The sequence below is a fragment of the Macaca thibetana genome, chromosome 3 (assembly GCF_024542745.1).
Source record: "Macaca thibetana thibetana isolate TM-01 chromosome 3, ASM2454274v1, whole genome shotgun sequence".
NCBI classification, from domain to species: Eukaryota; Metazoa; Chordata; class Mammalia; order Primates; family Cercopithecidae; genus Macaca; species Macaca thibetana.
In genome coordinates this window covers 92,347,624-92,361,121 of record NC_065580.1, presented here as the reverse complement: position 1 = coordinate 92,361,121, position 13,498 = coordinate 92,347,624, and the positions used below count along the sequence as shown (strand labels likewise).

Genomic DNA, 13,498 nt, shown 5'->3' with positions numbered 1-13,498 from the left:
GCACATGGCAGGCCAGAGGCCCAGATTGTCCCCTTTCCACTAACGTGGTCCTCTAGTGGATCAGGTGTAGGCTGCATGGTAGCTCTTTTCCAGGATTCTACAGCTTGGAGTAATAAGTTGTGCCAAGCTCTCTCTGCTATATCCCAAAGTCCAGCACCCTGCGGGTCAGCCCCCGAGAGGCATCCAGCCTCTATCTCCCAACACTAAGTTCACTTCGTGTCTCTCACAACAGGGAGGAAACTTAGCCTTCTTTGGAGACCTGAAAGGATGCAGTGAGTTTAAGTATTTTCAAGAGCTTATCAATCAGTCAGCCCTTGTTCATCCCTGAGCAGACGTGTGGTGGTATTGTGGTGGACCTTTACAGGGCACTCTGCTGAATAACTGGAGTGGCACTTGTACTTTAGTCTAATTGGCTATCCCTTTCATCCTGGCATTTCATCAACCAGAAGGAAAAAAAATAAGACATTGTAAAGCGAGAGAAGCCCCTCATGGGTCTTTCAACTCTCATGGCTGGCTATTTAGGTGCAACTGGAGTCCCACAAGGAGTACCAGATCAATTTAAAGCTTGAAATCAAATAGCTGCAGGATTTGAGTCAATATTTTAGTAGGTGACAGTTAATAAAAATGTAGATTAGATAAACTATATCTATTACAACCAACAGCAATGAGCTTTTCATGAGTTAAAAGAAAAACTCGTGTTGGCCCCAGTCCTGAGGCTACCTGACCTGACAAAACTCTTTACACTCTATGTGTCAGAAAGACAAAAAATGGCAGTTGGAGTTTTAACCCAGACTGTGGGGCCCTAGCCAAGGCCAGTGGCCTGTCTCTCAAAACAAAGACAGGGTTTCCAAAGGCTGGCTCCCAGGTCTAAGGGCCCTAGCAACAATGGCCCTGTTAGCACAAAAAGCAGATAAACTAACCCTTAGGCAAAACCTGAATATAAAGGCCCCCCATGCTGTGGTAACTTTAATAACTACCAAAAGACATCATTGGTTAACAAATGCTAGAGTAACCAACTACCAAAGCTTGCTCCATGAAAATCCCCATATAACCATTGAAGTTTGCAACACCCCGAACCCCACCACCTTGCTCCCGGTATCAGAGAGCTCAGTTGAACATAACTGTGTAGAGGTCTTGGACTCAGTTTATTCTAGCAGGCCCAATCTCCGAGACCATCCTTAAACATCAATAGACTGCGAGTGGCATGTGGACAGGAGCAGCTTCGCCAACCCCTGCAAACTGACTCTGAAGAAGATGACAAGCCCTGCTCCGGTCACACCTGGAAGCTGACTGGTCCACACGGCCGAAGCATGAGGAAACTCATCATGGGACTCATTTTCCTTAAAATTTAGACTTTTACAGTAAGGACTTCAACAGACCTTCCTCAGATTGAGGACTGTTCCCAGTGTATACATCAAGTCACTGAGGTAGGAAAAAGGCCTTACGGTCCTATTATTTTATGGTTATTATAAGTGTACTGGAACTCTAAAAAGACTTTGTTTGTATAATGTTATTCTATACGAGGTATGTAGCCCAGGAAATGACCAACCTGATGTGTGTTGTGACCCATCTGAGCCTCCGATGACCACAGTTTTTAAAATAAGATTAAGGACTGAGGACTGGTGGGGGCTCATAAACGATACGAATAAAGTGTTAGCCAAAACAGAAGAAAAAGGGGTGCCCAAACAAGTCACCTTAAAATTTGATGCCTGTGCTGTCATTAATAGTAATAAGTTAGGAATAAGGTGTGGTTCTCTTAATTAGAAAAGAGGCTATATGGCAGAAAATAAGTACATCTGTCATAAATTAGGACTGTGTGGAAATAAATGTAAATACTGATCTTGTGTCATTTAGGTCAATTGGACCAAAAAAAAAAAAAAAAAGAAAAAGATCAAGTCTACCTTCAAAAAGGAAAAAATGGCCCTTCCTGTACTAAAGGACAATGTAACCCCTTAGAGCTAGTAATAAGCAATCCCCTTGATCCTCGCTGGAAAAAAGAGGAGTGTGTGACCTTAGGAATTGACGGGGCTGGACTGGATACTCCAGTAAATATATTGGTTCAAGGTGAAGTTTACAAACGCTCTCCTGAGCCAGTGTTTCAAACTTTCTATGATGAACTAAATGTGCCAGTAACAGAAATTCCAGGAAAAACAAGAAATTTGTTTTTGCAATTAGCTGAGCATGTAGCCTAGTCTCTCAACGGCACTTCATGTTATGTATGTGGAGGAACTGTAATAGGAGATCAATGGCCATAAGAAGCCCGAGAATTAGTACCTACAGATCCAGTTCCTGATGAATTCCTGACTCAAAAGAATGATTTCTGGGTCCTAAAAGCCTCAATTATTAGACAATATTGCATAGCTACAGAAGGAAAAGAATTCACTCACCCCGTAGGACGACTTAGTTGTCTGAGACAGAAACTGTATAATGTACCACAAAAACAGTCACTTGGTGGGGTTCAAATCACAAAGAGAGAAATCCATTTTGTAAATTCCCAAAGTTGCAAACTGTGTGGACCCATCCAGAGTCCCACCGGGACTGGACAGCCCCCACTGGATTATACTGGTTATATGGGCATAGAGCTTACGCCACATTACCTGACCAGTAGGCAGGTAGTTGTGTTACTGGCACTATTAAACCATCTTTCTTCCCACTGCCCGTAAAAGCAGGCAAACTCCTGGGCTTCCCTGTCTATGCTTCCCGTGAAAAGAGAAGCATAGCTATAGGAAATTGAAAAAAAATAATAAATGGCCCTGAGAGAATCATACAATATTATAGGCCTGCTACTTGGGCACAAGATGGCTCATGGGGATACCAGACCCCCATTTACATGATCAACTGAATCATATGGTTACAAGCTGTCTTAAAAATAATCACTAATAAAACCGGCAGAGCCTTGACTATTCTGGCCCGGCAAGAAACTCAGATGAGAAATGCTATCAAAATAGATCAGCTCTTGACTACTTGCTAGCAGCTGAAGGAGAGGTCTATAGGAAATTTAACCTTACTAATTGCTGCCTACACATAGATAATCAAGGGTAAGTAGTTGAAGACATAAAGATATGACAAAACTGGCACATGTGCCCTTGCAAGTGTGGCATGGATTTGATCCTAGGGTCATGTTTAAAAAATGGTTCCCAGCGCTAGGAGGATTTAAAACTCTTACAATAAAAGTTATAATAGTAATAGGAACCTGCTTACTGCTCCCTTGTTTGCTACCTGTACTTCTTCAAATGATAAGAAGCTTCATCGCTACCTTAGTTCACCAAAATGCTTCAGCACAAGTGTACTATATGAATCACTATTGATCTGTCTTGCAAGAAGACATAAGTAGTAAAGATAAAAGTGAGAACTCCCACTATTGATTGAGAGTCTCAAAGAGGGGGAATAAGGGAGGAGACTACCCCTCATATTGTCTTGTGCCCAATTTCTGCCTCCAGAGAAAGAAAAAGTAAAAACTAAAAGGCAGAAATGAAATCCACAAGCAGGCAGCCTGGCGCCACACCCCGGGCCGGGTAGTTAAAGATCGACCCCTGACCTAATTGGTTATGTTATCTATAGATTACAGACATTGTACAGAAAAGCACTGTGAAAATCCCTATCCTGTTTCGCTCCAATCTAATTATCAGTGCATGCGGCCCCCAGTCACATACCCTCTGCTTGCTCAATCAATCACGACCCTCTCATGCGTACCCCCTTAGAGTTGTGAGCCCTTAAAAGGGACAGGAATTGCTCACTCGGGGAGCTCGGCTCTTGAGACAGGAGTCTTGCCGATGCCCCCGGCAGAATAAACCCCTTCCTTCTTTAACTCGGTGTCTGAGGAGTTTTGTCTGTGGCTCGTCCTGCTACAATATGATCAATTTTACAAGGCTTAACAGAGAGTACATATTCAGTAAATATTATTAATTTGAATTAAATTGTTCTGGCCTGATATTTGTGATAAAGACTTGCAGCTCTATGTAAAATTTGTTTCTAAAATTGAAGATCTCTAGAATCCTCACTAATAGTTAACTACATCCACACTGAGAATCATGACTCAAATTTATCAGTCTTTGGAAATTTCAGATTGTCCAACTATATATGTAATAAGAGTCATCAAATTGCTTACACCTAAATTGTGCTATTGAAGTTGAAGTTGAATATCAGAGAACATGCATTTCACTGATAAAAATTTTAGGTCTTCATAATAGAGTCAGAACCTTAATAACAAGGATTTCACTTCAGTGACATTCAACATTTTACACTATATTTTTAACACATCAGACACAGCTACAATTATATTTATGTTAAGAGTTGCAGTTTGTCAAGTGGCTTGTTAGATTGTTCTAAATGTGTGCCTGGGTAAATTTTGGTTTATTAAACAATTATAAGTTGTCAGTCACTCTAAATGGATTTACTTGGTGAGTTGTATGATAAATACCATACTAATCAGTTAGAGACCAAGAAGTTAGTCATCCTGATGTAGGCCTATTTCCACTTAAAATTGACAAGAATAAGCTAGTGATGAAAAAGGGGGCCTAGAGGCAGAGCGTGGGTGGTAAGGAAGAACAGGGTGGGGGAAGTTCTGAAATTATATCTCTTTGAAGAAAAAAAGAAGAGAGGGAAGGAAATTCAGTGAATTAAGTCTAATGAATGTTGGTTGCTTGTGTGAAGAGGCATAAGGAGTCTCTGGAGTGCCAGTTTCCCCTATGCCCACCCAGACTTGATTGAAGACACAATTGCTGCACCTGACCTTTCACACATTCATAGGAAAGTGACATGATGACTCCTCAGAAATGGCTTCAAGGCCCCTGAGAGAATGTTCTGGAAAGTACAATTTCTTGGGGGAATGGCCACCTCTTAGAAAGTCACATATAGCTCCTGGAGGGATAGGGGGAAGTGTTTCTCTGTTGTTGATAATCCAATATTGCTGGCATAAGGGATGATTTCAGGGATCCACTAATGAACTCTTCTTTTCTGAATGGTTACATTTTAAATTAGGAAAAACAGAGCTAGCACATTAAACCCATGCTGATTTTAAAAAACAGTGAATGGATTTAAAACCTAGTTAAAGAAAAATATTAAGTAAACAGGGCACAAGTGATATGTAGATTGGCAGCCATATTCAAGGTGTTCTGCAAATTACTGAAGTTAGAGAAACGTTGGTATAAATTTTAAAAGAGGCAACTATTCTCAGATTTATAACAATGCATTTTTTTGGCCTATAGATCAGGAATTGGATAAAACAAATCTAAATCCACCAAATAAATAGTCTGAAAGTCTGAATTATGTTGCAGTTGCTTTGGTCTTGGAGTGCAGGTGCATGAATTGGAAACTCAGAAATATCACTAAGATTTCAATAGACTCCTTGATTATGAAGCTAAGAAATAGATGCTGCTGCTGAAAATCATTTAGCACGATATATATGTTAAAAATTCAAGAATACTTACTTTCCTTTTTTAATTGTATTCCTGCCAAGTAGTGGATCCAGGACTGGATCTATTGTTTCCTCGAGATTTTCAATTAAGATGACATCACCAAAGGCCAAAGCAGTTTCAATGGCATTCACAAACCTTAAAAATCAGTGGGATTTGAGATAATAAAATGTAAATTGGCACAAAATGTTCAAAATTTTTATATGATCAAGTTATATTTAATGTAGATATTCTAAATGGGACAAACTTAGAGAAAACTATTTTATAAAGTAGTAGTTTCCTTTAACTAGATTACACAGAAATTAAATATGAAATTTTAAGATACATTTTAGTTGTATTTTCCAAGTGAAATTTAATAGTTTGAACTAATAAATCTATATATAGATTAGTTGCTTATAATAGCAACCATAGTTGAAATAAGTGTAAGTTACCAAAATATCATACATGTAAATTTATTTGATGGGTCTTTCTAAAGTAAAATTTCATGTGTTAAATGCTTTATAACTTGATCAAACTTTTATTTTTTAAATCTTTAAGTTTAGTCACTTACAATGGTGAGATATCATTTTACTTTGATCTTACTCTCCAACAAATATCTCCCTACCAAAAATAATTTTCTGCAAGTATTCAGATAAGCAAAAACTACATTAAAAAAAAAAACGAAAAACAAAAAAACAGAGATGGCGGTCTCACTCTGTTGTTCAGCCTGGAGTGCAGTGGTATGTTTATGGTTCAATGTAGCCTCCATTTCCTGGGCTCAAGTGATCCTCCTGCCTCAGCCTCTCAAGTAGCTGTGACTACAGGTAGGCACCACCATACCTGCCTACTTTTTTTGTTGTTGTTTTGGTAGAGATGGGGGTCTCACTATGTTGCTCAGGCTGGTCTCAAACTCCTGGCTTTAAGCAATCCTCCTGTCTCAGCCTCCTAAAGTGCTGGGATTATCGGCATGAGCTACTGCACCCGGCCTAAGAACTACATTTCCTTGTATAACTACAGAAATTTATTATTTCACTCTATGTATAAAAAGAGGATGGAAGGGTCAAGTGAAATATCCATAGTTCTAAAGTTATTCAACATTAACTGAATAGCAACTGCATAAAAGACAGCTTTCTATCTATCAGACAGTATTATCATGATGACTTAGTAACAGAAATTCTTGGAGTAGATTCAGTTCTCAAAGTGACATGTAAATCTTGACTAAGATAATAAATTAACTTCAGGCATCCAATGTTGGGACTTGTAGCCATGTTAAGATCCTTCTACAGGCAGAGTATAGATTTAGAAATATGACCGTAAACATCATTAAGCCTGGAGGCACCATTGACAATTCTTGTGTTACTATCCAAACACTCCAGAGAAGGAATGTAATATACATCCATGTTGGCTTTAGAAAATTCACATATTTTTCCCCACAGACACAATGTTTGTTCTAACCTTCAATTTTATCTCTTCTTCAGATAATTGGATGCCATCCAACAAGAATGCCTTTTCAACAGAGATACTTTATATGAAACACGAGCAGGCAGATAAACAAATAGCACCAAGTTGTAATACATCAGCGTGGTGGAGAGGTCTAAGAAACATCACGACTTTATACAAATCAGACTCACTTCACAGCAGGTAACAGAAAGCCAATCTCTTCAAACTTCACATACCCTTTCTGGCCCAAATGTGTGACTTTCAGGTCTGTTCCATACTTATTCTTGATCCACTTAATTCCCTGTTGCTGGGGATCTATCAGCAGAGGCCAGCGCTCACAGTGTGTTAGGATAGCAGCATTTTCGGTGGACATTCTGTCACTGGGCAGCCCTTCGTTATTCCAGGTGGCAACTGTAGCATCATCCGTCAACATGGAAATCAAGTCCAGGCCTTCAGTTAGTGGAATGGCAACCTTTCAAATCAGAGTTGAATGCAACAAATTGGCCACGTGGCAGAGAGAGAAGACAGACAAGAAAAGAAGAGAACAAAGCCATGAGAAAGTAACTCTAGGTAAACACATGATAATTTTCTGTGGATTCTCAGAAGCCAAACACAACTCATCATTAGATGCGATTTGACTTGATAAACCCAGTATTTTATATCTCAGAATTCTGTCAACTGTGGGATTCAACATTGGTTTTATCAATTGCATCTACTGGGCTTCAACTGAGAGAGACTTTGCCCCATACTTAGGTAAGAGAGAATTGACACACCAGGAAGAATGGCAGGACACCAGAAATGTATTTGCCCATGGAGCAATCCACACCCCCACCCCCATATAAGCAATGCTAAAATTCAGTATCTTGTTCAGGCACTTCATTTTTTTTTCTACAGACCAATGCTACAAAGAGATGACCTCTCTTTCTGGGATGGGTTAATGAAAAGTACTCAGTTCACTGGAACTCCATCAACTCCTCAGTTGTGCAAAGGATGTCACTTCTAGGCTAAGAGGAAATTATCCTTGCCTTGATTGCATTGGAAACTAAGGGGTTGGGGAGGGGCAAGCAAGGAGGAAGGGGCAAGCAGGGTGGACAGAGTGATCCATTTTAAAGAATAAACATAATTCTTTATAAAAATTGACAACAAATAATGTTGTAGCAAAAATCGTATTAAAGAATGTATTTGTTCACTCCTCCAGTCATCAATCACCAAACATTTATTGAGCATTTTCTACATACATGAAACACTGTCCAGAGACACCAAAATGTGCAGGATGAATACCGAGCTAGCCCCCCAGCTTGGTGGGGTGGTTAACATGGAAGCATGCCTCCATAAGAGACTGTAGTAAGAACCCTACCTGTAGTAGGTAGGGGAGTCTATATCAGCAGTAACAGTTTGGTTCATTGGTTTGTCACAGAGCTTCAAAACAAAATGCTGAAAGGATTCCCACATTAAGGCTGGGATGCAATTTGATATGAATATAGGAAAAGTAGCACAATGTTCTTACTGCCTCTGACTACAATGTTATCTTAAAAATGAATCAAACCCTATCTCCTAGTGATATTGAACAAGTCTTGGTATCTGACTTGATACGTAGTTCCCTTAGAGACATAGGCAATTTGATCTTTTAGAACAAGCACTTTTCTATTGGCAAGAGATATGTGCTTTGTTACCTTCTACTTAATACAAACAGCTGAAACAATTGGGGGCTGTGAGTAACTTTGATTTCTGAAGCTCTAAGGACTAACAGAAGGGGCACCTGCAGATTTCATATCCAAAATCAATGGTGTGAGTACCTACTCTGTGCAGAGTAGAGAGCCAGGGATCAAAGAGAATATCAATCTCCCCCTTTTTTCCTGGTCAGTAGGGGAAATAAAACCCATTTCAATATAAATGAAGAAATAAAACCCATCTTGATCTAAATGAAGACACCTACGTTAAAGAATATCATAACTACAATGACTACTTTGAGACTCAAATTTTTAGGATGTTTTAATAGTATTGTGTCCAAATAGCTAGGAGCATAGCTACCTACAGAATTTTTTTCATCAAAATATTTTTTGCTAGTTATAATACAGGCATCATTTTCACAATTAGTATTAACCGAAGTGTAGGCTGAGGAAAATAAGCCTCATTTCATACACAGGCGTGCACCATATGATATTTTGGTCAACGATGGACTGCATATACAAAAGTGGTTTCATAAGATTATAAAGGAGCCAAAAAATTCCTATCACCTAGTGACACTAGCCATCATGATGTTGTAGTACAATTACATTATTTTAAAAACAAATTTTGTGTAGACTAAGGGTACAGTGTTTACAAAGTCTACAGTAGTATACAGTAATGTCCTTGGCCTTCACATTCACTCACTGACTAAGCCAGAGCAATTTCCAGTTCTGCATGCTCCGTTTACGATAGGTGCTCTATACAGGTGTACCAATTTTAGTCTTTTATGCTATATTTTTTCTGTATCTTTTCTATGTTTGGATAGATTTAGATGCACAAATACTTATCATTGTGCTACAACTGCCTACCGCATTCAATAAAATAACATGCTGTGCAGGTTTGCAGCCTAGGAGCAATAGGCTATGCCATGTAGCCTAGGTGTGTAGTAGGCTGTCTCATCTAGGTCTATGCAAGTACAACAAAAGGCATTTCTCAGAACATATCCCCTTCATTAAGTGACATATTAGAGTATACCTTTTTATCATAATTAACTTGTCTTGTCAGAATTTCTTGGAGTCTGCAGCAAGGAAAATGGGTTTGGAAACCAAGTGTAAAGAGGGAACCCTTTAGTTCAAAGTCTGCTTCTAGAGTTAGCCTGTTGTGAGGCTCCATCTAATTGCTCTATTAAGTAGGGTCAACATGTTGTGAGTCAGGATGTTACTATGAGGTGGAGCTGAAAGAAAAAAGAAGGCTCACTCTTTGGAAAATAACCATTTGCTAGAGAGAAAAGACAAGGCTGGAAGCACATGCCATGAGCCAAAGTGAAATTAGTCATAACACCAAATGCCCGTCTGGCCTCTAGAAACTGACCAACTGGCATATTCCTAAGATAAAAGGGTAATTTCCTGTGGAGGTAATACTCCAAGTTTCTCCTAATGTTACAGTAATATAACAACTCATGTGTACGTAAGGCTTTACCTGTTCACAAAATTTATTCATATAGATTCATTCTTGCCATTTTTTCATTTAACCCTTACAAGAGTTCTTCAAGGTAAATCTCTATTTTATTGCATAGGACACAGAGGCTTAGAATTAGTGCTTGTAATAACTAATTAATAACTAATAACTAATTATTGGCACAAATAACTCCACATATTTGCTCTGTCTGTAAACTGCTGGGTCAAAGCAATGAGTGGAGTGCAAAGGCTGCCTTGAACTTGCCTATGATTCTGTCCATCTGCCCAGCAAACAGTGATTTTGGACGGAAACAACTTTGGAAAACAGTGTAATTTGGACCCTCAAGGCTGTGTATGCCCACAGCCCCTGTCCTTTTCAGCCACTACCCTCTGTGTTACTGTTTTCTCCCTGTCCCATCCCTCAAACTCATGCCCCAGTGGTTGTACTTTCTGACAACCCTTCCCCCATGCCCTTTAGTACCTTAGTCCTGTTTGGACCAAATTGCCTTATCTTCTCTACCTGCTTGTCTTAACCAAAACCAGGCTCTCCCCCAAGGGCAATGGCTGTCAACCCCAGGCTGGATATAGTACTTATGGGAGAGCTTTAAAAAGCTGCCAACAGGCATAGCCCTTCCCCCAAGTGATTCAGCATCAATGGGCATCAATACATTTCAAAAGTTCTCTCTCACATGATTTTAATGAGAGGCTGGGGTGGGGTACAAGAGTCATTGTTCTAGAGTCTCATTTCACTTGAGGGCCTTCGCAAGTGGCAAGAGTTCATTTTCCTCCCTTCCTACCTCTCTCTCTCTCTCTTTTTCTTTCTTTCTGAAATAAGGTCTCACTCTGTCACCCAGCCTGGAGTTCAGTGGTGCCATCAAAGCTCGCTGTAACCTCTAACTCCTGAACTCAAGTGATCCTCCCTCCTCAGCCTCTTTGCCACCACAACTGGCTGGGTTAAAAAAAATTTTTTTTTTATAGATAGGGTCTCACTGTGTAGCCCAGACTGGTCTCAAACTCCTGGCCTCAAGGGATCCTCTTGCCTTGGCCTCCCAAAGCACTGGGAGACGTGAGCCACCATACCCAGCAGACAGTTCATTTTCTTAATAATCCCATTACTGAAAAGTGGGTGTGGGAAAGAGTTGCCATTCCTCTTTCTTCCCTGTAAGTCAACCCAAATCATGATTCTTCCATCTTTAAGTCAAAATGCCACCTTTAAGACCCGTGGACTCCAGATATACAATCTCCGATCTATTTCCTCATCTTTTGAATGATATAGCTATTGGTCCTTCTCACCTTTCCAAGTTCTGCTTTCAATCCTTGACAACCTCAGTGCCCATGTAGATGACGAATCCCCTCTCTGGCCTTGACATCTTTCATGTTAAAGCACTGTATTTCCTTTCTACTCCAGCATGCTGGGGGAATTGGGGGAGGAAGCGGATGATATCAGAATCACCTGGGAAGATTATACAACACCCCCATCCCTGGCTTCCGATATGCACACCCCTTCCTCCCATGATGGTGATGTCTTTGGAGTGGTATTAGAGTGCCTCCTTTTTTGATGGGAAATGTTGTCCCAGACTTTGTAACAATCTGAAATTATTTCATCATTGAAAGCTAAAATTCCTGTACCCAACTCTTTATGACTGTCTACATCTCTTTCACATCTTTAAACATAACACTTATTCTAACAAATACTATGAACACACCAGGCCTTTACCCTATTTACTGTTTTACTTTGGCAAAATATAGTTAACATAAAATTTGTCATTTTAACCATTCCAAGTGTACAGTTCAAGTGGCATTAAGTACATTCACATTGTTGTACAACCATCATCATTATCTATCTCCAGAACTTTTTCATCTTCCCAAACTGAAACATACCTATTAAACAGTAACTTCCCACTCCTCCCTCTCCCAGCCCCTGGTAACCACCATTCCACTTTCTGTCTCTATGAATGTGAATGCTCTAGGTCCCTCGTAAAGTGGAAGTATTTGTCCTTTTGTGACCGGCTTATTTTAATTTTTTTTTTTTTGGGGGGGATGGCGTCTCACTCTGTCGCCCAGGCTGGAGTACAGTGGTGCGATCTTGGCTCACTGCAACTTCCACCTCCTGGGTTTAAGCAATTCTCCTGCCTCAGCCTCTTGAGTAGCTTGGATTACACCACCATGCCTGGCTAATTTTTAGTAGAGACAAGGTTTCACTCTGTTGGCCAGACTGGTCTTGAACTCCTTATCTCAAGTGATCCACCCGCCATGGCCACTCGAAGTGCTGGGATTACAGGCATTAGACACCAGGCCCAGCTGTGACTGGCTAATTTCAGTTAGCTTAATATTGACAAGGTTCATCCGTGTTGTAGCATGTACCAGAATTTCCTTCATTTTTGAGGCTGAATAACATTCTATTGTATGTTTATACCTTATAAACATAAGATAAAATCCATTCTGTCCATGGACACATGAATCACTTCCACCTTTTGGCTATTGTGAATAGTGCTGCTATAAACAATGGCATGCAAACATCTGTTTGAATTCCTATTTTTACTTCTTTGGGGTATATACCGACAAGTAGAATTTCTGGATCACGTGGCAATTCCGTGTTTAAGGTTTTGGGAAACTTTACCATATTTTAACATTAACTTCTGGCTAACCTCCCATCTCTTTTCAGCCGAAAGTGCTCCTCCCATTCCTTAACTGTTCTGCTAGTCACTGCAAGACTTTCCTCACCTCCTTTCTTTCTGGCTTACCTGCCTATAAACCTGGCTGGATTTGGCATTCTCTTTCCCCTCTTTTTACTCCTATACTTTGAATATTGCTGATGAAAGCTTTATTACTGTGACTATAAACTCATCTTGTCCAAATACTCTTGGGTTTCTTAAAGCTGTGTGGCGACTCTTACCATCTACTCCCCTGTTGCCCTTCACAGGTATTTTTGATATTTTTACCACTCTCCTCAAAGCTGTTCTTCTAATTTCAATTTTCTTTGGTTTGGCCAGCTTGCATTGCATTTTCCTACTTCCCTGAAGTAACAGAGACTAGCAGGTATGACTGCTTCAATTTTCTATTAATATCTGTACCCATGTCCATCTTTGTCTCCATACTCCAGAAAGGGCTAGATATATAAACTAAGAATCTGTTTTAATCAATTGAGATGACAGTGTTATACAGAAAATAGAGTCCTGGAAATCAGGAGGTCTGATTTTCTATTCTCTATGACTGAAGTGGAGTCATTTGTCTGTCTCAGTTTTCTCATTTGTACAAGGAGTATCTTAAACTAGATGATTTTACATTGTGCAAATCTATTATTTCACTTGACTTATGGGTTTGAATTTTCAAATTTAGGGTAAGCTACTCTATACTTACATACAAAATGCTACACTTTAAGTCTGAAAGTAGCCTTTTAAAATCTCTAACAAATAACCCATAATATTAGTAAGAAAACAAAAGTTTCATGCTATTCAATAACATGATGATCTGAGTTTGATTTTAGTTATCACTTCTGTTTAAAGCACTTTTCCAACTATAATTCTGTAGTTTACATAA

The 13,498-nt window shown here is 39.6% G+C and overlaps 1 protein-coding gene across 1 annotated transcript in view; it reads right to left on the bottom strand.

Moving 5' to 3' along the window:
- The window catches only part of DNAH11 (dynein axonemal heavy chain 11), a 372,580-nt gene that overhangs the window by 84,565 nt on the left and 274,517 nt on the right, over positions 1-13,498 (bottom strand). The window contains exons 65-66 of the mRNA XM_050784822.1: positions 7,070-7,305; positions 5,430-5,552 (exon numbers count right to left, since the gene is read on the bottom strand). Coding sequence (XP_050640779.1) covers positions 5,430-5,552; positions 7,070-7,305 — 359 coding nt within the window. The remainder of the gene's footprint in view (positions 1-5,429; positions 5,553-7,069; positions 7,306-13,498) is intronic.